A 23,590-nucleotide genomic window follows, 5' to 3' on the forward strand; every position below is an offset into this window, starting at 1 on the left:
AGAGAGTAAGGTGTCTAGATGGACTCGTGGCATCACTTGACAGGATCATGCTTCAAACAATACTATCAGCAGAACATGTGAGAAAGCAACCTGTGGTGGTTTGAACATGTGCTGTGTATAGAGGCAAAGGCAGCCTACACAATGGCAGTGTTGGGAAAGAGACCCCAGTAACAACCAAGACAGAGACTGGCAATACACTGCACATGACCTGAACACTGATAATCTTCATCCAGACATGGCTAATGATCAAACAAAATGAAGACAGCAAATTCACTCAATGGACCCTGTCAAATGGGACAAATGCTAAAGAAGAAGAAAAGAAGTTGGTTTACTTTCAGCAACTTGGCATTCATAAATCATTAAAATGGCTGATAGGGTAGGAGGGTCAGTACATAACTTATTCTCCAGCATGGAGCCCCACCACAGATTAGTATTACACAATTTTGGCAACCAACATCCAGCCAGAAAAAAATAACAGTATCACTATGTAACACAAATGTATATGAAACAGAAATGAATAATTAATGTAGTGAGATCACAGAGTCAAATATGACACAGTAAAGCCCTAAGACTTTAAATAAAGATTTGTTCCACATGTCTGTAACCACGCAATAGATTCTGAAGTAAATGATATACACCAATGTTTGTGAATACCTTGGAAAGAGTGATGCAAATGAATTCAAACACAGCACATTTGTAGAACATTCTACTGCAAATAAGTGGCTAACATCACAGAATTATGAAGTACAGGCAGGCCCAGCAGCAGCATGCTTTATATTGTTTGACTAGAAATATCAGCAGTACAGCATGCTCAGTCAATGAAGAACCACCATATGACAGGGCAACATGAAAACATATGAAAGTACACCTTTTCAACACACTATAAGCTAGTTCACTCTGGCAGAATAAGAGGCTTTAGTTGCATTTGGCATTTCCGCTGGTACATAGTGTAGTGCTTCTGTGAGGTGCCAGTGCATATTAGAGGGTATTATGCGACAACCACATTATGCCCACAGCAAGGGATGATCACCATGTTGTCCACATGGCTGTAATGAAACATTAGTTATGTAGTCAGTGTTGGCTTGACACAGGAACACTGAAATTGGTGTGGCCAGTCTTTCATTGCAACTGATAAGACCTTAGGCTATAAAGGACACAGGAAAGTCATGTATGAATTGTCAAATGGCAAATTACAACTATTTTAGATGAGTCCTGTGTCAATTTGTTTTACAGTGGTGGGTGGGCACAGGTTAGATACTACTGGAGTTACTGCAGTTTAGTAGCCCGTATTGTTTATGGGGAAAAGTTGACAAACAAAAAGTGTGGTGGTCATCTTGATTACAACACACTCATGGGCATCTGAACAGAAACAGGTACACCAAAGACATTTTTATATATCCTAAGCTACTGACCCTCTTTCATGGAACTTCATATGACATATTTCAGCAGAACAATTTCCAGCCACGATTAGTGTGGAAGGTATATCTACAAGGAAAGATCATCCATAAAAAATCTCTGTAATATGGCTAGTCAGCAGACTGTATGTTATAGGTCTTCCTACAATGATTGTTGGTTTTTACAATCACATGCAAACTGCATGGATGAATATTTCTGAAAAGCATATCCAGGCCCTCTTTGATTCTAACCATTATGTTAGGAGGCTCTGATGACGACATGTGTAGGCTGCACTCCACAATTAATTCTCTGTACATGATGGATTTGGTCAAGTTGGGAAATGAGTGGAAAGTGGAGTGTCCAGTGGTATGGGGAGAAAACCTTCGAACAAAAAGACTGATTCCAGTCACTATAGAGATTTTATTTCTTCAAAAGTCTACAACTAAGTGGTACACCAAATGCAAACCCACTACAGAAATAGGAGGCTGCCACAGTTAAATTGTGAGCATTGCGCCCCCAAAGGGAGGAACTAGTGGACACCTCTGGCCACGGACCGAGCCAGCAGGCAAGAGAGCATCCGGAATACTGACACACTCTCACCGAACTGTCCTGGCACGCCTCACAAGACCACCCCAGTCCACCCATTGGTGGGCGGAGGGTGCTTCAGTGGGCATCCTTTCATCAGCAATAGTCAAACGTAGTGCCCCTAGTCAGCGGTACTACTGGGGGATGACATTCACATGGAATGTGTGTGAGCGTTATGCAAAATATCTGGTGCTATGCCAGGGCAGGCTTATCCATGTCTTACCAACGAAGAAGTACCACATGTAAAAAATAAAACAAATAAAAAAAAGAAAGTAGTTAAAAACTTTTTTCGTGCTCACCATGCACATCACAAAGGCAGAGGTCATGTACAATTCTGTAGCGCTAACCATTTGTGTATTGCCTTGTACCTAGTCCGTAGTGTACACTTCATTTCAGTCGTGTGTATACTTCTTGGTATTGCTTCTTTCACAACTTTTAATGCACGTTTTGACAATGCAACCTTCCTTACATGAATATAAATTAGTTATCTGACTTACTGTAAGCAAACATGAGAGTTGTGTCTAACCAGACAGCATGCAACAACTTCCACATGATCAATTTGGGCTCTAGTAGATCATTACGAACACCAGCACAAATCCTTGGGACCGTGAAATGCTAAGAAGGTGAGCAAGGGAACTGCTGGAATGGAAATTGGATCACAGGCATTACATTCTCTTCACCGATGACTGCAAGATTTATCCAAAGCCTGACAATACACATAGAATAGTGTGGAGGCAGCCAAGTACCAATGACTAACATGGGCATGCAGTTCTGCGGGTTCAGCAAGGAAGTTGGTCCACCATGTTATGGGCTGATTTGCTGAACACATCTCATTACTATTGAGGATAATTTGAGGGCTGTGCACAATAAGGTCAGGAACCTCCAATATGCTATCCAACCCTGCAGTGAAAATTTCAATGATGGGTTCCTCTATCAAGATGACAATGCACAAGTACACCACACCCACCTTATAAATGCCTTCTTGCAAGAGGCCGGTATCTTTTGACACGAATCTGATTATGTTACAGTGTGTCGTCACAGAAACCCTCATCGAACTGGATAATTTTAGGAGAGCTGCCATCAAAGATAAGGATAGGTTTCCCTAGCAATGTCTCTCCCACATTGTGGATGGCATGTCAAGGAGCACTGAACCATATTACACTGCACAAAATGTAGCAACATGCTAGTGTGTGTTACACAGTTGTAGATCTTGATTTCACATGTCAGAGTAAAGATGTGTATTATTGAACAGACTGCCTTTACTTTAATTACTGCTTTGTTTTTATTCACAGTAAAGTCATTTTTTTATACTCTAAGCCTTAGTCTTTCATTTTGTATTTCTCTTCAACCTTAGCCCATAAACATTTGCAGACACATGGATGATTCACTTTTTTCAGCAATTTAGTTGAGATGCCTTGTGGTTGACAGCCGCATATAAGAGGGTGAAATATTTGATACGCTATTCCTAATTTTGGTAGAGGTAATAAATAGATTAAAACACACATTTCCACTGACCTAGTGCTGAAACATGACTTGCAGTGCCTTAATAAAAATTGTGTAGTTGCTATTTCATTTTTGCAATGTGTAGCTGGAGCCACCCCAAATGAATACTGCTCAAAAAATCTTTCATACAACATCCAGTGTCAACTGTAAGTGCTGATTTGTTTCCCATTACCCACTAAATGATTTTTAAAGCAGAATTTTACTTCCCTGTTTGATAGAGCAATCCCAAATTAGTCTAGTGCATGAAGAATAACCAGTACTACATCAGTGACCGAGCAGCATTGCGGCATGGCAGTATTAGACAGCATGAGTGGGAGGGGAGGGGGGGGTGCTGTCACTGTTGAGGGGTACTGGTTATTCTTCATGTCTTGCTGTCCCTGTTAATACATTTTGGTAAAACAAAGATCACACTAGACTAATCTATGAATGGGAACATAAAATTCCACTTCAAAAATAATTTTGTTTGTAATGGGAAACAAACAGATGCTTTCCATCAACACTGGTCATCACATAAAAGTTGTGAAGAGCAGAATTTGTTCCAGCTAATGCCATTTACACATTGCAAAAACAAAATTACAAACATCTTCCAAAAGATCAGAGAAAAATGTGCCGTATGACTCGTAGCAGGTATACACAGGAGAGGAGGGGGAGAAGGGGAGGGGGGAGGAAGAGACCGGAGGGGGGGGGGAGGAGGGGACAGGGACAGAGAGAGAGAGAGAGAGAGTTAAGGATGGACATTGCATTACATTGTCCAGATGCTTAAAGACGACTTAAATCTTGTACATCAGTGGTTGCTTTTACTCTTTCCGTTGTTTAAAATGCCCAAAACAATGGTCATAAAATTAAGAACCAATAATGTGAAATGAATGGCAAAGTTGCGATGTTATCACATCAAAAAACAGTAACTTCATTCCATTTATCATTTGAATTAAGCATTAATGATTCATTTTTTAGAGATGACATAATCTTGAAAACACACTATGTTAACTATTTGTAAGGAAAATAAGCAAAGAAAAATGTTTGAGATAATTTTGAGAAACCATAGTATATTTGGAAAGGTTCTAACAAAAGAAGTACTGAAGATTTATTCTAGAGTTCTCCTTTAATGTTTTGTGAAATAGCTCTGTAGGAAGAAATCAAAATAAATCAGTACTGGATTGCTAAATTTTATGCCTAGTCAGTGGAATCCATTTGCCTGACAAAATACTGGTAAACTTCATGAACCTGTATTTGAAATGGACTAAAAATGAAATCTGATTCAATCACACACTCTGCTTAAGAACAAGATAAGATAGTTTAGGTACATTAAGACTGACTGTTTTTCCCGACTCTATATGAGGTTAAAATAGTACAAAGAGTCATAAATAATAGCACAATGTCCTCTGAACACTGCAGTAGGTTGCAGAGTTCAGATGTAATTTAGTTACCAAAAAAACTGACAACTATATTATTTGCTCAGCCTCTTTTTTAGGTCTTTTACGTCATTACGCCCATTCTTGCTTAACTTGACAATATAAACAAGGTCTTTCAGAATCTGCCAGAATGAATAGAGAGAATATAATAAATTCAAATTAACAAAGGTAAGCTGTCTGGTACTTACTTCGAGTGGACAGAGCCAATTAAATAGCCATTAAAAGTACACAAAGTACCTTTTAATGAATGTACACTAACGCCTTTCATCTTTCGCAGATAATTAATAAAAACTTGACATAAATCAACATCTTAGATAACAATAAGATAATGTTCTTCCCTAATAATAATAAGAATAATAATAATAACACCCATCAAACAATGAACGTAAGGTCACTAATTATAAATGTGCTTATTTATGTCCCCCCCCCCCCCCTCTCTCTCTCTCTCTCTCTCTCTCTCTCTCTCTCTCTCACACACACACACACACACACACACAAAATACCAAACAACAAAAATTATAAATGTTTTGAATTTATATAATAATTTACCTTCAGAGATTGTATCTCCTCTACTAATTCTTTCTTGTTTTTTTCCGAAGCTTGCAGTTGCTTTTGAACTTTCATTACTTCAAGAGATATTTCTCTTTCTTTATCTGGAATACAAATACGAAAAGGATTTATGAGCAGGAAAGCAAAGATTTTATAGTCATATGTGAATTATTACCATTTCTTCAGTAATACTTATAAAACATATGTACCTTTCAGTATCAGAAGAACTAAAAGATTACATCCAACCAAAACTAACCAAAATTAGTATGAAAATAGAAAATTCTAGATAGAAGGGGGACAGTGATCTGCTTTATCTATTAGAATTGTCAGAAACATGAAGGAGCAGCAGACAATTAATGCATATACAGCACATAAAGGTACAAAGGCTACACTTTTTTTCTAACTCTCTCTTTTTGCTTGCCAACAAATGAAAAATTACCACTATAATGAAAGATCAACAATCGAAACCTTTTACATTTTATCCCACAATAACTTGTATTAGTGCGGGTGGTTACAATTTATCTTCTTGAGTTATCCCATATTCAGGACAATTTTCACTGGCCACTTAATCAATTGAAATAAATCATTCTCCACTAAATATGCAACCATGTAATTTTACACTGCAGTCAGCATCCTACCACATTGTCTTTCCGTGTATTGATAGGTCGCATTTCTTATATTCAATGGCAGAAATGTCTCCAACAAAAATGTGTGCAGCACTTTCATCTCATGCATTACTTTCTATCATAGTTAGAATCAAGAGTGAGAAATTTGATTCTAATTTGCTACTGTTACAGTTTCAAGACAGTGAACAATAATGGAAATTCAAATGAGACGGAAGACCTGTGCACTTCACACTCAAGAAGAGAATACTGAAAGTCTTCTTTAATTATTTTAGCTCCAGCTGCAAAAGATCACTGACTCATCACAGGTTCAACTGTCATATGAGTTTGATATACCCTCACCTGACTGATTACCACCCTATGCTTTGTTGACTGAATCTTTGTCTTGGGATTTTGAAAGCTAGAAGACAGAAATGTTTTGCAGTACTTCCAATTCTTTCTGCATGCTGAGTCAGGGAATATCTTCATTGAAGGTGCTAACCCCGGCACTCAAATCAACATATTTCCAATTCTGAACAGGGATGGATGGGCAGCAATACATGAAGTAACAGATATTTTTCTATCACTAGTAATTTTTCCAAGCATAGTGAAGTTAACTGCAATTGCATTTCTAATGCAATAAAATCAAAATTTATAAGCCAAACAATAGTGCCAATCCCTAAATGCACAAATGCTGGGCCGTATTTCATACACCCAGGACAACTTTTTATGTAGAGATTGTCCTGAGATAAAGGTATTTTTCATGACAGTTGTATATCTGTTACTATGCAAAGGCAGATTTTGCTGTATACAGTATGTACTGCTAAAAATATCCCAATCTTGTTGCAGGTATTTCATATTATGCAAGCCAAAAGTTGATATGTAACATTTATCAGTATGTTCACTGGGAAGAGCACTAAGATTGATGAAGAGTACAGATATCTCCATATGTCTTCACAAGTTGTAATAATGCTAATAAAAATCTTTTTTGAGAAAAGGATACTGTCATACAGATGAACAATTTTACATTTTTTGAACAGCTAATAGATATTTTGATAATTAGCAACAGACTTTTATGGTACTGGCAAGCTGAACAGGAAAGGCATGCAATCAGAAACAAAGAACAAGAATTTAGGTACCATTGCACTGCCAAGCTCTGTACCTTATGCTGACATACTGGAAGGTGAGTATTATGAAACAGCAAGTAGTTTTTGGCTACAAGAATGATATGGATAGACTAGATCTTGCAGATCAGCACATAACACACTACCATCCACCTAGGAGGAGAGGAAAGCACTTACAGCACAGATGAAACAAGAGAGACTAATATCAGGAAGTAAATAAAGCAGTTTATGATCTCTGACAGTTGGGCATTCAGGTAAAGTACTAACTTCTCTTTGTATTTCATGAAGACTCTTTCCCCAGCTCATACTGCCTACAGAAAGGAAACAATATTCAACAAGACAGCACATAATGTGCACCCATGTGTGTGATGCAAATGGGGAAAAATTATAAGAGAGCTGCTCTAATGTGATGACTTCCATGTTCACCTCCATGTTTCCATGTTCAGCACAAGCTTCTACATAAATTATTTCTCATGAATACTGCCCTCATTTGTATTAAGAACCATATTTCACACACACACACACACACACACACACACAAATGATGTTCTTTTATTTTATTTGGCCTTAGTAGTATAATACTATTTAGCCATGGATAGGTGCAATAACTATGATACAAGAGTATCTGCTACATGGCATTTTAGTAAACACAGACAGTTTAGAAAATACACATCACTAGTAATTGATTCTGTAGGAAAAATGGATCCGATTGTTTTTAAATACCTTTGGTCAAATTTTCATATCACTCCTTAAAATTAATCTTGAAAGACATCAAAGCACTGCACGATTCATTGCTTACTAATAGGCTAATAATACAGGGTGATTCAAAAAGAATACCACAACTTTAGGAATTTAAAACTCTGCAACGACAAAAGGCAGAGCAAAGCACTATCTGTCGGCGAATTAAGGGAGCTATAAAGTTTCATTTAGTTGTACATTTGTTCGCTTGAGGCGCTGTTGACTGGGCGTCAGCGTCAGTTGATGCTAAGATGGCGACCGCTCAACAGAAAGCTTTTTGTGTTATTGAGTATGGCAGAAGTGAATCGACGACAGTTGTTCAGCGTGCGAAGTATGGTGTTAAACCTCCTGATACGTGGTGTATTAAACGTTGGTATAAACAGTTTACAGAGAACTACCCGAGGCGATGGATCGGCCGCCAGGCAGCCCGTGACAGAGCACTTCATCACTGGCCTCCAAGAAGCCCTGAACTTACCCCCTGCGATTTTTTCTTATGGGGGTATGTTAAGGATATGGTGTTTCGGCCACCTCTCCCAGCCACCATTGATGATTTGAAACGAGAAATAACAGCAGCTATCCAAACTGTTACGCCTGATATACTACAGAGAGTGTGGAACGAGTTGGAGTATCGGGTTGATATTGCTCGTGTGTCTGGAGGGAGCCATATTGAACATCTCTGAACTTGTTTTTGAGTGAAAAAAAACCTTTTTAAATACTCTTTGTAATGATGTATAACAGAAGGTTATATTACGTTTCTTTCATTAAATACACATTTTTAAAGTTGTGGTATTCTTTTTGAATCACCCTGTATTTAAAAGGAATGGAATCCCAAGATGTCCCAGGTCAGAGAAAAACTTTTCTCTATGTTGATCATACTTTTGGTAAGCAAATATCACATGATTAACATCCCCACAAATGATGTTTTTCCACAAAATTGTGTAGCAATTTATTTTTCAATACCAGATGACTAAGGTAAACGAAAATTTCCTTCCTTGTTTGTTCCCATTTCCTGAAAAATTTAGTCATGATATTCTCACATTTGTATTTATCCATCTTTCTTTCTTGAACTGGCTTATTATTTTCATATTTCATAGATCCATCAATTAATAAAATAATTTTTATCCTGACACTATCTATCTTTGTTATACTAAAAATTCCTCCTACTACTTAGAAGCTGTTTATGATAAGTGTACATTTTCTGAAACACATTTTATTTTTATCGCTATTTCTTAGGAATCAGTTAATCCATTAGAAGAGTGTCAAAACTCAAAAGTCATACACAGAAATGACATCTGCCACAACTGAGTAAATGACATCTGCCACAACTGAGTATCTATCACATGAGCAAGAGACTAGCCCCAAGACACATACAGACAAACACATTACTTCTGTTGCTTCTTATGTGTCCAGTGAAAATATGGCTATACTTTTAGAGAATAATTTATAATGCATCTCTCCTGAGAAACATGTATACAAGGGGAAGTCATCTAATAAGTAACTCGATTGTGTCACATGTTGGTTTGCACAGTTGAGAATCTTGTAATGGCATCCTTACCACCAAAATCTGCCACTTTCCTCATAAGTTTTGATCACTTTAATTTTTCTGTAATACACTGCAAACATTGAGGCATTAGTTCTAAGTGGTACTGATATGACTATGCACTCACTCATAATTTTGGCCAAAAGTCCTTCTTTTAAAATAGACAACATGTACGCATATACAAAAGCACATCTCATACACAAATGACCATTGTCTCTGGCCACCTCGGCCTTAGTCTTTTGGACAAAAACTCATTTGTTTAGCAGTATTTTTGTTGTGCCTGTCTGCTACTCAATATCTCCATTATTAGGTGAGTGCCAATTTATCCCTTTCATAATACTGTCACTACTTCATCCTGGATTTTCTATTATACTAATAATTTTGCAGGGTATAAGTGACTGTTGGTTTCATTTTCTATTCTTATTTGGCATTCCAGTTCATAGAGTGTGTGTACTATTTTCATTTATTTATTTATCCATACATACACAACGTAAATGGTATGGTTGTTGACAACACATAAATGTGCACAAGCACAGACACATAAGTAGATACATACATGATCTGCTTTACTGTTTGTAAAGCATATTTCCATATTCTATTGGACATATTGTAAAATGTCTCTTAATGACAGCAGTTTAGCATTATTGTCAAAATAATTTAGATGTTATTTCAGGTAACCCTTGGCAGAATAGAAATACTTTTCTGATAGATAATTCTGCAGATTGCTGAAGGTCTGTACTTCAATTTCGTCTTTGAGCACTTGTTGTATAATTCTATTCTGTTATGTAGCAAGTTATTTAGGGTGTTTGTTTTGTTTTTCCAACTGAGATGTAAATAGTGGCTGAATCTGGTTCCATCTGCATGCAGCGTCCTGTTTGTTGGGTTCTACTCAATATCTTTGTTTACATAGAGCATGGTTTGCAAAATACTTTCACATGGAACAGTCATGATTTCCACCGGTTTAAACAACTCAAGAAAATATGTTCTGAAGCTACTTTTTATATAGTCCTTTCCTGTAGCTTAAAACTGTTTGTATATTCTGTTTATTTATTCCCCAGAAGGTTACAACATAATTAATTATGGAATGGACATATGCAAAGTATACTGTAGTAATGTGTCATCTACACATACTGGTGTTACTATTCAAAGAGCCTCGCTTTCCGAGTACAGTAATATGCTTAGACCACTTTAGCTGTGAGCCAACATGCATCCCTAGGAGTTTTGTTTTTGATGCACATTCTACAGGTTCATGCCTCACTTTTCTGGTTATGCAGAAACTAATAATATTGTTTTTAACAGGTACGGGGTAGTACATACCTTTCTGAAAACGTTCAAGCACAGCCTGCAAATTTCGTAAAGCAGCTTCCTGTTTCTGAACTTTGTCCTCAGCGGAAGATAACAACAAGAATGCTTCTTCCTTTTGCTGTACTAGTGTTTGATTTTGATTCTGCAGTGCTTCCACTTGCTGGTTCACCAGAATGCTGCACAGAGTACACTAACATATTAACATAATTTGTTGTTATGATGAAACAACATTAAAATGAATGCAGAACATAAATTTTGGTGGCAAAATATTATGTATTGACAAAATAACACTCTGCAATGGTACTAAAAAGGTCTGAAAGCAGAAAGGCTAGTAAATACCATGGTGTAAAACTTGAAGAATTATTGAAGTGGAACAAATTATCACAAATTGTTTTAGACAGGTTTAAGAGAAAGATATTACATTACTTAAGTTAATTACTGAAAAAATAGTCAATTAAATCACAAATTGTTTTAGACAGGTTTAAGAGAAAGATATTACATTACTTAAGTTAATTACTGAAAAAATAGTCAATTCAGTATTATAGGTTGCATGTTTGTCACAGTGTAAAAAAGGCTACCACTAAACTTTCATTATACTGTGCTAAGTTTCAGAGTGTGTGTGTGTGTGTGTGTGTGTGTGTGTGTGTGTGTGTGTGTGTGTGTCTACATTATGTGATCAAAAGTATACGGACATCCACAAAAAACATACGTTTTTCACTGTGCTGCCACCTACTGCCAGGTACTCCATATCAGCAACCTCAGTAGTCATTGGACATCGTGAGAGAGAACAATGGCGTGCACCATGGAACTCACGGACTTCAAACATGGTCAAGTGATTGTGTGTCACTTGTGTCATATGTATGTACTTGACCTAAACATCCATATCTACATTTACATCCACATGATTACTCTGCAATTCACATTTAAGCGCTTGGCAGAGGGTTCATCGAACCACAATCATACTATCTCCCTACCATTCCATTCCCGAACAGCGCGCGGGAAAAACGAACACCTAAACCTTTCTGTTCGAGCTCTGATTTCTCTTATTTTATTTTGATGATCATTCCTACCTATGTAGGTTGGGCTCAACAAAATATTTTCGCATTCGGAACAGAAAGTTGGTGACTGAAATTTCGTAAATAGATCTCGACGCGACGAAAAAATATCTTTGCTTTAATGACTTCCATCCCAACTCGCGTATCATACCTGCCACACTCTCTCCCCTATTACGTGATAATATAAAACGAGCTGCCCTTTTTTGCACCCTTTCGATGTCCTCCGTCAATCCCACCTGGTAAGGATCCCATACCGCACAGCAATATTCTAACAGAGGGCGAACGAGTGTAGTGTAAGCTGTCTCTTTAGTGGACTTGTTGCATCTTCTAAGTGTCCTGCCAATGAAACGCAACCTTTGGCTCGCCTTCCCCACAATATTATCTATGTGGTCTTTCCAACTGAATTTGTTCGTAATTTTTACACCCAGGTACTTAGTTGAATTGACAGCCTTGAGAATTGTACTATTTATCGAGTAATCAAATTCCAACGGATTCCTTTTAGAACTCATGTGGATCACCTCAAACTTTTCATTATTTAGCGTCAACTGCCACCTGCCACACCATACAGCAATCTTTTCTAAATCACTTTGCAACTGATACTGGTCTTCGGATGACCTTACTAGACAGTAAATTACAGCATCATCTGCGAACAACCTAAGAGAACTGCTCAGATTGTCACCCACGTCATTTATATAGATCAGGAACAGCAGAGGTCCCAGGATGCTTCCCTGGGGAACATCTGATATCACTTCAGTTTTACTCGATGATTTGCCGTCTATTACTACGAACTGCGACCTTCCTGATAGGAAATCACGAATCCAGTCGCACAACTGAGACGATACCCCATAGGCCCGCAGCTTGATTAGAAGTCGCTCCACTATTTCTGATGTGATAGTGAAGTGGAACTGTGAAGGGACATGTACAGCACAAAAGTGTACAGGCTGACCTCGTCTGTTGACTGACAAAGACTACCAACAGTTGAAGAGGGCCGTAATGTGTAATAGACTGACATCTATCCAGACCATCATGCAGGAATTACAAACGGCATCAGGATCCACTGCAAGCACTATAACAGTTAGGTGGGAGGTGAGAAAACTTGGATTTCATGTTCGAGTGGCTGCTCATAAGCCAAACATCACACCAATAAATGCCAAACGACACTTCGGTTGGTGTAAGGAGCGTAAACATTGGATGACTGAACAGTGGAAAAATGTTGTGTGGAGTGTCTAATCACGGTACACAATGTGGCAACCCGATGGCAGGGTGTAGGTATGGCAAATGTCCAGTGAATGTCATTTGCCAGCGTGTGTAGTGCCAACAGTAAAATTCGGGCTGTTGCTGTTACGGTGTGGTTGTGTTTTTCATGGAGGGGGCTTGCACCCCTTGTTGTTTTGCATGGCACTATCACAGCACAGGCCTACACTGATGTTTTAAGCACCTTCTTGCTTCTCACTGTTAAAGAGCAATTTGGGAATAGTGATTGCATCTTTCAACACGATCGAGCATCTGGTTCATAATGCACGGCCTGTGGTTGAGTCGTTACATGACAATAACATCCCTGTAATGGACTGGCCTGCACAGTCCTGACCTGGATCCTATAGAGCACCTTTGGGATGTTTTGGAATGCCGACTTCATGCCAGGCCTCACCAACCAACATTGATACCTCTCCTCAGTACAGCACTCCATGAAGAGCGGGCTGCCATTCCCCAAGAAACCTTCCAGCACCTGACTGAACATATGCCTGCAAGAGTGGAAGCAGTCACCAAGGCTAAGGGCGGCCCAACACCATACTGAATTCCAGCATTACCAATGGAGGGCACCACAAACTTTTAAGTTGTTTTCAGCCAGATGTCCTGATAATTTTGATGACATAGTGTATGTGTGAGGGGTAGGGGAAGAGGTGGGGTGACAAAGGCACACTTAACTCGATAAGACAGCATATGACACATGTTATCTGCATAAATATATTCTGTTACACGAGGGCACAATTAACTCAACTTTTGTTGTTGTTGTTGTTCTTGGTGGTGGTGGTGGTGGTGGTGGTGGTAGTGGCGGCCAATGTAAGCATTAGATACCACAACACAAAGGATAAGTCTTGAAATGTTTGTTAGTAATAATGATAAATAATAGTACCAAAATAATGGTTTGTGGTTTGTATAAATATATTGTTTCTACTGTGGAGGGAAGAAAATAATTCAAAACGAATAAGCAGGTTAATGTACATTGCGCATACTTCTTGACATGTTCATTGTATCAAAGTTTTTGAGAGTACAACTGCTAAAAATAACTGGGAAAAGACCTGGTCAAAATTAGGCAAATATAAAATAAATTAAGTTATGACTTGGACATCACAGATGAATATCAATGAAAGTAAAACAAACATAATGGAATGGAATGAAATTAAATCAGCTGAATTCTATTAAAAAATGAGATACTAAAGTTGCTAGCAGATGAATTTTGTCATTTAGGCAATAAAATAACTGATGATGGACTGATGTACAGAGGTTATAAAACACTCTCTGCCAACAAAGTCCGTCTCTGTATCTGAGCATTCAGTATGGTTCACAGCTTCGCTGGGAGCTTGGCACTGATTCCTTGCGCAGCCAGGGATTTTTTCTTGGCATGAGGACTGGAACATGATGCACTCAGTTTTGTGAGGCCAACTAAAGAGCTACTTGACTGAGTAGTAGTGGTTCTGAGGTAAAGACACCTGACGACGACTGGGAGAGCAGTGTGCTGAAGACACACTCCTCCAAGTCATATCCAATGATGCCACTGGCAAAGAATAAAGCAGCAGCTGGTTCATCTAGGACCAGAACTTGAAACTCTACCTTTACCTTAATAGTAAGAAAAGTACTTCTGAAAAATAACAATGTAAGGAAAAGACAGAGTGCTACTTACTGTAAAGATGACATGTTAAGTTGCAGCCAGACACAGTTAAAAGACACTTATACATTAGCTTTTAGCTACAGCTTTCATTAGAAAGAGAGAGAGAGAGAGAGAGAGAGAGAGAGAGAGAGAGAGAAAACACATGCATATGCACTCTCACAAGGAATCACACACACACACACACACACACACACACACACACACACACACACACACACAACTGCCATCTCCTGCATTGGCATTCTGGTCCAAGCAACCAGAGATGGTCAAGTGTGTGAGGTGTGCTTGCATTTGAGTGTGAGTGTGTGTGTGTGTTATTTCAACCTGGAGTTTCCATTTTCTGAAGGTATCTGTCTGGAGTTTAGCCTTGCAGTGAACTGAAACGGGTGATAAACGGTGAAGAGAAGAATAGCATCCTCTGAAATGTGATACCACAGATGAATGATAAAGATTATACTGGTAGAGCTTAAACAAAACAAGCTAGAACCTTCCCACCTTTCTTGTTGCACTTCTATTCACAACTATTTTTATTTTTTCTCATTTATTTATTTTGACTCTAGTTATCCATATTGAGTATATGTTGCATAAGCCCACATCTTTCAAAATATTATTCAGACCAATGTGACACAAATTCATTAATTGGATGATAATTTTCAACTGCTGTTTACAGTAACTGTTTAGTTTTTCTGGATACCATACTGATTAAATGTAATGAATAACTGAAATCATCACACTCAAAATGATTGTTGCCAGTTGTGCCATAATACCTATATAGTTTGTAAATTTACCACTATGCTTTTGTTGCTATAATTTTTCTGGATCAAATGGGTCACTTCATTAATCAACTAAGCAACTAATCATGAATTTCCACAAATTTTCATAATTTCAAATGTGGCAACTTTACTTGTAAATAAGTTAATTCACAGCACAGACATGCAAAATAGTTCTGCAACCTTTTGTACTTTACTAACTACTTATTATCAAAATCAAGTCACTGTTGAAACATATAGCTTTTCTAAATTAGTAAATCCTCACCTAACAGTTTTGCAAACAAATTTTATTTTCCAAAACCCTAAAATATCCTTACACCAGTTCATAAGTACTTCTTCCTATCCAAAAAATCTGCAGTCCATTACTATCCATTACAGTGTTAATGTTGGGTCTGATGGTCTCACAGTAAAGCACATGTCTGGAAGCTGAGAGGTCATGAGATTGAATCCTGGTAGTACCACACGTTTTTTAACCTACCCTTCACCTCTCAGTGATGTGAGGAGTCATAAAAAGTAAACATGATTCAACTTCCACATTAAACTGTAGGTCCTCTTTCTCCAGTTGGGTAACTGGAATAGGTTAGGAACATGCAAGTCGGCTAAGTGGCGTCCAATTGAAAGACTTGTACCTGGCCACTGAGTCACATGAAATTATTATTATCTTTGTTCTGGTGAGCCTTCCTGCATGCTGGCATCCCGTTTTCAGTCTGGTGCCATTCCAGGTGTTCTCCCTGCAGCCTGCTCCAACTAGAAATGTTCTTATGCGTTTCCTCTTCGGTCCGGTACACCATACTGAGTGCTGGTGTTTCATCAGTCCAGTGTACCTGTAAGCACAATGCCATTCCATTCTTGGTCCAGTACGGGTCAAGGTATTCCCATTGCAGACCATTCCTTCTAGAAGCATCCAGTGACATTCCATCTCCAGTCTGGTGCACAAGGTACTCTGTTGGGGTTCATTCCCCATGTTCACAGTCCTTCATTTTGTGGAGTTCTGCTGCTGTCCCATGGCGTTTTCAGCAACTTCAGCACAGGATCCCAGGCTCTGCTGAGTTGGTAACCAGTGTCATGATTCATGAGGGTTTCCATCACCTTTATCTCTATAGATTCTTTTGTAACTGTCTCCTAATATCTGGGGTCTGTGCCAGATCTTTGCCACATCATAGTTCATGGAACGATTGAGTTACAGACGGTGCTCAGCAATGGTTGATTTAGTTGCCTGTCGTAGTTGAGTGTGACTCTGATGTCCACTGTCCTAGTTATTTAGCCAATGTACGACATGCCACGTTGGCAAGGTATATTATAGATTCCTAGTTTTTGTAACCTGAGGTCATCTTTCACATTTTCCAATAGTCCTCATATTTTTCAAGGTGGACAGCATGCACACTTGACATTATGGTTCCAGAGAACCATGCTGATCTTGGCAGAAATAGTCTGCATGGGGCAGGTACGCCATGGCCTTTGCTCGTCTTGCTCTTCTTTCAGATCCTGTGGTGGAATAGTTGGTTGAAAGGCCAGCTGAATCTGTCTGGTCATGTATCATTCTTGCAGAATACTGATCACAGATGCTCTACTGTACTTCTACCGCCAAACTATCTGGGTCTGACAAGGAGCCTGGGATTCTGTTCTGGAGTTTCTTAAAATGCAGTGAGGGAAGCAGCAGAACTCAACAAAAGAAGGACTAAGGGTATGGACATGGGGAACAAATGCCAGACCAAGCACCAGGTGGACTGGACTGGAGATAGAATGTCACATGGTGCTTCTAGTGGAAGTGACCAAAATGAGAACACATAGAACCATACCAGACCAAAAAGGGGAAGCCAGAGCACAGACATATTCACTGGACCAAAGATGAAACACCAGCACTCAGCTGGGTGCACTGGACTTAAGAAGAATGCATAAAAACATTTCTAGCAGGAGCGGGCAATGGAGGCTACACATGGAATCAAAAATGAACTGAAAATGAAATGCCAGTGAGCAGACAGGCACACTGGCCCAAAGAATGAAAGCCTAAGGACACTGCTAGTGGGAGTGGAGGGCAGATGGAATACCTGGAACTGACCAAGGAGGGGGAAGCCCGTAGGTATAAATGCAGGACCTGTTCCACTCGAGTGATCTCAGACAGCACTTGATAAAAATAACAGGTCATGTTATTGAAATATTAGGCAACAATAATGCTGATATCTGGCGTCTCGACCAAGGAAAGTGAGGACGGTGAGTTCTCTTAGCTTGCTGCTGGCATGTTAAGAAGAAGACATAGTACCAGTTTTTGCCAGGATTAAGCATCACATCAACTCCAGAGCAGTGAACAAGATAAAGTGTAGGGCAAGCATGGATGGCACTTGTGTGAGAGAGAATTTGAATATATAGATGTGGTAGCCAGGCAGCTTTTACACCTTTTCTCCCACACATGGCAGCCACCTTAGCAGCAGATGATTGGGATTTGATAGACAGTTTCTCTTTCTCTCTTGCGGAGTGTGCCAAGAAGAATGCTAACACGTAAAGTTTGGCACCTGAGTAAGAAATTACAACAGATGGAGGACACTTGTATTGTTACTAAAAAAGTGGCATGAAGTTTTATGACACAATTTTGAAAGCATTCACAACTCCTAGAAATGTGCCCAGTTTAGCTTTTATCAGTGCAGTGGAGCAAGTAGCCAACACACTCCCATCAAGTGTGGCACAAGAAATTCACCGCGAGGCTTGCAGGGTGCTCACCAAGACAAAGCCTCCAAAATCAAATATCTCAAACACTGAGGGGCTTGCATTCGAGATGCTCTATAAAGACAAGCATTGTAGTGTTGCCAGTAGACACTGTTTTTCAGCAGGCTGATTATGATGAGAAAGTGCAGCAACTTCTGGAAGACCCTGCATACAGACTTTCAGAATAATGACCCTATGGACAAAGTGGTCAAGAAGACCAGAGCTCTCTTGAAGGAAATCGGAACGCCAAACAGCTACAATTGAGAGTGCCACTTCCAAATATATGATACGGGCTGCCAAACGTACACAAAGAGGGCAAGCCTACCCTGCCCAGTTGTCAGCAACAATGGCACAACAAGGTACACATTTGCCAAGTACTTCAAGAAACTGCCCTTCTCATACATGGGGAAGCGTGTTCACCATATCTGAAACTCGTAGTACTTCTTGCAACATCTCAAGCAACTACATATTGCAGAAACTGATATAACCATAAGTTTTGATGTGATATTCCTGTTCAGTATGATTCCATGAATGTCAGATGCAAACAATATTAGAGGCACAATCGGTTAAGACAGGTGAGTATATGAGCCATTGTCAAGTATTGTCAGGAATTCAATCATTCCATAAACTATGATGAAGCAAGGGTTTTGGCACGGACCACAGATGCTGGTGTAAAGTTATGACAGAGCCTGTAGCTAACAGAAAATCATGTCAATGGGTACCAGTTCAGCAGAGCCTGGGATCCTGTGCTGAGAGTGTAATGCGGGCAGCAGCACAACTCCACAAAAAGAAGAACTGAGGTGGACATGGTGAATGAACACCAGACAGAGTACCAGGTGTACCAGACCGTAGATGAAACATTGCTCGATGCTTCTAGTAGGAGCGGACCACAAAGGGAACATCTAGAACAGCACTGAACCAAAAATGGAACACCAGCATGCAGACAAGAGTACTGAACTAAGACAAAAGTCAGTACTCAGACCAAAGAGGCAATGCCTAAGAACATTTATGGTGGGAGTGGGCTGCAGATGGAACACCTAGAACTGCACAGGACAGAAAACGGAATGCTGGCAATCAGACATGCACAACAGACTGAAGGTGGAACACCTCAGGATGCTGCTAGAGGGAGCAGATGGCAGACAGAGCACCTGGAACCAACTATGGAGAAAGAGGACTGCAGGTACAAATACTGTACCTGTTCCACTCAATGAGCAGTCTCGGGTATCACCTGATGATGATATGATTTATGTTACAAAAATATCATGCGAGAAAAATGCTGATATCAGGCAGAATAACCTACACTTCAAAACGTCAGTAGCAATGTCATTCGTCAATCTCTGACACCCTTGTGGAACTGATAAATGGCTAATCACTGCAAAGTATGTCTGGATAATATCTGGAAACAGCAAAACAAGTTGAATATTAATACAACATCCATGTATGCTGTGTGAATAAGACTCTGCCACAGGCAACTTTTCTTATAGTGCATGATTTACCTTGAACAGAACATGAGCAGGCACTGGGAACAATTCACTGTAAATACAATCAAATGTCTTTGCCCTATTGTGGCTGCAGTGCTACAAAACAATACTCTGAACTCATGACTTAAATATTACATCTACATACATACTTTGCAAACCACCCTGAAGTGCAAGCATGAAATACTAACCATAGTTTTTGGATCCTCTATGTTCATTCTTCAGGGAAGAAAGAGAAACTGGTTGGGGAAGAGGGGGAGGTCAGTCAAACCACAGTGCTTGATGGACTCACAACAAACAAGTGGGTCCTTCTCAACCTAGAGTCTTACAACCCCCCCCCCCCCTTTCCTTCGCAACCAATTCCTCTTTTCACCCTAAAAAAGGAACATATAAAGTCTGAAGTATACTTTAGATATTTTTCTATAACAGTTTTTTAGAAGAAGCAACTGATGTGTATATTATCAATAATATCAATATGTGTCACTTAAATCTGTGGTGCAGTAATGTGGTCACTGTTATTAAGTATTATAAAGTTAACTTATCAGCTTCAGTCTCTTTTCATTTTGGATCTTTGGAAAATATTGGCAACGCTCTTCTTTTGTATGTGTGTATTAAGGTGCATACAGACTTGTGAACCAAGCTGCTCACAAGCCATTTTTGATGCTCAGAGTGCACTTTGCTTGTGAGCTGCTTGGTGTAAGCCACCCAATGTCAGTGTTTATGGTGACCAAAAAGGGATGTTTAGACCCAGTGGGATGGCTGTATTCTCAGAAGTGTCTACACACTAGTGAGCAATGTGGATCACTGAATGTACAGGGGACATTCGCTGCTTACATTTTTTGCCTGAGCAGAACCTGAGTCATTTGTGGGTGTGGTACTCATAAATGTATACACATCTTTATGTATTTATATCTAAAAACAAAGATGATGTGACCCACCGAACGAAAGCGCTGGCAGGTCGACAGACACACAAACAAACACAAACACACACACAAAATTCAAGCTTTCGCAACAAACTGTTGCCTCATCAGGAAAGAGGGAAGGAGAGGGAAAGACGAAAGGATGTGGGTTTTAAGGGAGAGGGTAAGGAGTCATTCCAATCCCGGGAGCGGAAAGACTTACCTTAGGGGGAAAAAAGGATGGGTATACACTCGCACACACACACATATCCATCCACACATATACAGACACAAGCAGACATATTATCTTTATGTATTTATTTTGTTAGGACATGTTATACATCCTTCAGGACTTCCCCAGCATGGATTTAAGGAACAAAAAGTATTTCTATCTGTTTATTTAGAGCTACAAACTTTCCTCTCTGAATGTAGGTACTTCCATCTTCCTCTTATTGTAATATTGTTCTTAACTGAACTTTCCATTTTATTGTGTTATAAAGGATAACATAATAATTTTGTTAATACAAAAATTGAAGCAATGTAGTTTACCTGGCTGATGTATATGCTGTGGAAGAACACTTCAGTCTTTCCTCTGCACTGCTCAACCTTGCTTGGAGGCTCTGAACTTGTTGTTCAGCACGTAATGTCTCCTGAGTATAGCTTTCCTCCACTGTCACCAAGTGTTCTCGCAGGCGATCCAACTCCTTTTGTAAAGTTATTCCTTCTTCCTTCTTTTCCTGTAACTACCAGTTTTATAATCTATTAGTCTATTTCTAATTACAAGGTACATAGTTTTAGGTCACAGAACTTAATAAGGACAGGTGTTTATGTATGTGTTTTAGGAGTAAGAAAATAAACTGTATAATTTATTATCTCTGTCTTCTTGACTCCATTTCCTAAACCAAAATTTTTGTTGACTGGAAAGAAAAAAAATGTTTTATAGGTTATGAAGAGTGCTCCATCTATCTCATAACATGAAACAATCAAGAAATAACTCTTAACAATTTTCTATTTATATCAGCAATATTTGTGGGCATGATGTTAAAAACAGTTAGACCCTAGGGCCCAGACATCAAACATCACAAAATAGACAATCTGCCAAATTTATTCAACACCTTTTCTTAAAAACGGTGTGAATATATATAAAAAACAGATTTAATTCACAGAAATTCCAGGTCACAGTAAGAAGAAAGCAGTAACAAAGGTTAACACCATGCTCTCAATCACACAGCATCAGTTTTCTGATTTGCAAGTCATTCTCCCTTCCATATTACTGAACTTACTACAGTGCTATATAACAAAGGCAGAAAAGAGGTACTTCCTTTATTACCATCTTTGACATGTTGTAGTCAAGCTGACTTAAAGGCACATCACCATAGTTAGGGAAAATAAATTCCCTTTCACAGTCTTATGTTATGAACAAAAGATAAACAAAGTGTTTCCTAGAGCATTTCTTGGCTTCACAGAACATTATATGTGGTAGCCAGCAAACTGCACTGTGTGTTAGAAGACTGTTTTCACAGTAGTTTTGTAGTCTTCATCATCTCATTATCACCGTGCCAAAGGCATCCAAGGGTATGCTATACAGGAATGTAGTGTAGTCTGTTCGAGGAAAGCAGCCGAGTTATTTTACTTTATTTTGTTTATTTCATAACTAGAGAATGTTTCTGCTAGTACCAAATATTAAGACATTAAATGAGGATGTACGAGTTGCTTCGTGTGCATGTACTGTTGTACTCAAATGACATACAATGTTAACAAAAGAGAGCTCCATTTGTTGAAATTGCCACTTCACCAACCATTTACAGGCATTACAGAGAGAGAGAGAGAGAGAGAGAGATAATCAAATCATATGGCTCACTGAGATCTACCCCTTCCTAGCTCTCCACTGGCCTGAGCATAGTGTAATATTTATGGAACAAGTTGGATGGCTTGGACACATGCAGACAATAGTGTACTGAAACTGTTTATGTCAATAACACAAACTACTCAAGTAATATTTTTGTTTCATGATCCAACTAATTGACAATACAGATCAGCACAGAGACCTGAGAGGAAAGTACATGAGGAGACCACAGAAACCACTATGATATGAATGATGCTTTAGTGCTGAACAGGAGTAATACACTTATTTCATCTTTTGAAAAATGACAGCCAATGATGTAATTACTTCTGTTGGAATAACATAATAAGGACAACATTATATCGTCTGAATCTCAATTCGAAGTAAGTGTTCTCTCTCATAACTAGGACCACAGTCATTAAATACACATTAAATGAAGAGATGTTTCTGCTGAGGCTGTAACATTGTGTAATACTTTTATTTGCTATTGGTAGTCTCAACCCGATGGTCAGTATCAGGCATTTGCCTATTAACACAAAATGGATGGTTTTTATTAATACGTAAATGCTTGATAATGACAGAGGGATTGTGATTGGTCACTAACAAATAAAAGTATTACATAAAAGTATTACATAAAATTACAGCCTCAATGGAAACATATGTTCATTTAAATTGAAAGTAAAAGATGAAACTTCTAGATCATATAATCTATATGCAGTAGTGCTAATAATCCAACCTAATATGTAACAACTGAAAATCCAGGTTCAAATGGTTCAAATGGCTCTGAGCACTATGGGACTCAACTGCTGAGGTCATTAGTCCCCTAGAACTTAGAACTAGTTAAACCTAACTAACCTAAGGACATCACAAACATCCATGCCCGAGGCAGGATTCGAACCTGCGACCGTAGCGGTCTCGCGGTTCCAGACTGCAGCGCCTTTAACCCAACGGCCACTTCGGCCAGCTGAAAATCCAGGATGGAATAATTACAATGTTATGAAAAGGATAGATTGCTACCTGTCACTTAGTGGAGATGTTGAGTCGCAGATAGGCACAACAAAAAGACTGCTAAACAAGTAAGCTTTCGACTGTCAGCAACAGTGCATAATGGGAGAAGCAGTCTGAGTGGTGGGGGTAAGGAGGAGGCTAAGGGCTGGGGCAGGTACGGGGAGGAATAGCAGGGTAGGAGTGGGGTATGGTAA

General features: G+C 39.1%; 1 protein-coding gene across 2 annotated transcripts in view; it reads right to left on the reverse strand.

Annotated features, from left to right (window-relative positions):
* Window positions 1-23,590, reverse strand: part of LOC126236744 (thyroid receptor-interacting protein 11-like) — a 462,638-nt gene that overhangs the window by 70,793 nt on the left and 368,255 nt on the right. For both annotated transcript variants that reach the window (XM_049946279.1, XM_049946278.1), the window contains exons 16-18: window positions 21,095-21,288; window positions 10,766-10,929; window positions 5,445-5,548 (exon numbers count right to left, since the gene is read on the reverse strand). In XM_049946279.1, the coding sequence (XP_049802236.1) occupies window positions 5,445-5,548; window positions 10,766-10,929; window positions 21,095-21,288 (462 nt within the window). The remainder of the gene's footprint in view (window positions 1-5,444; window positions 5,549-10,765; window positions 10,930-21,094; window positions 21,289-23,590) is intronic.

The sequence above is a fragment of the Schistocerca nitens genome, chromosome 2, assembly GCF_023898315.1.
Source record: "Schistocerca nitens isolate TAMUIC-IGC-003100 chromosome 2, iqSchNite1.1, whole genome shotgun sequence".
In the NCBI taxonomy this organism is placed as follows: domain Eukaryota; kingdom Metazoa; phylum Arthropoda; class Insecta; order Orthoptera; family Acrididae; genus Schistocerca; species Schistocerca nitens.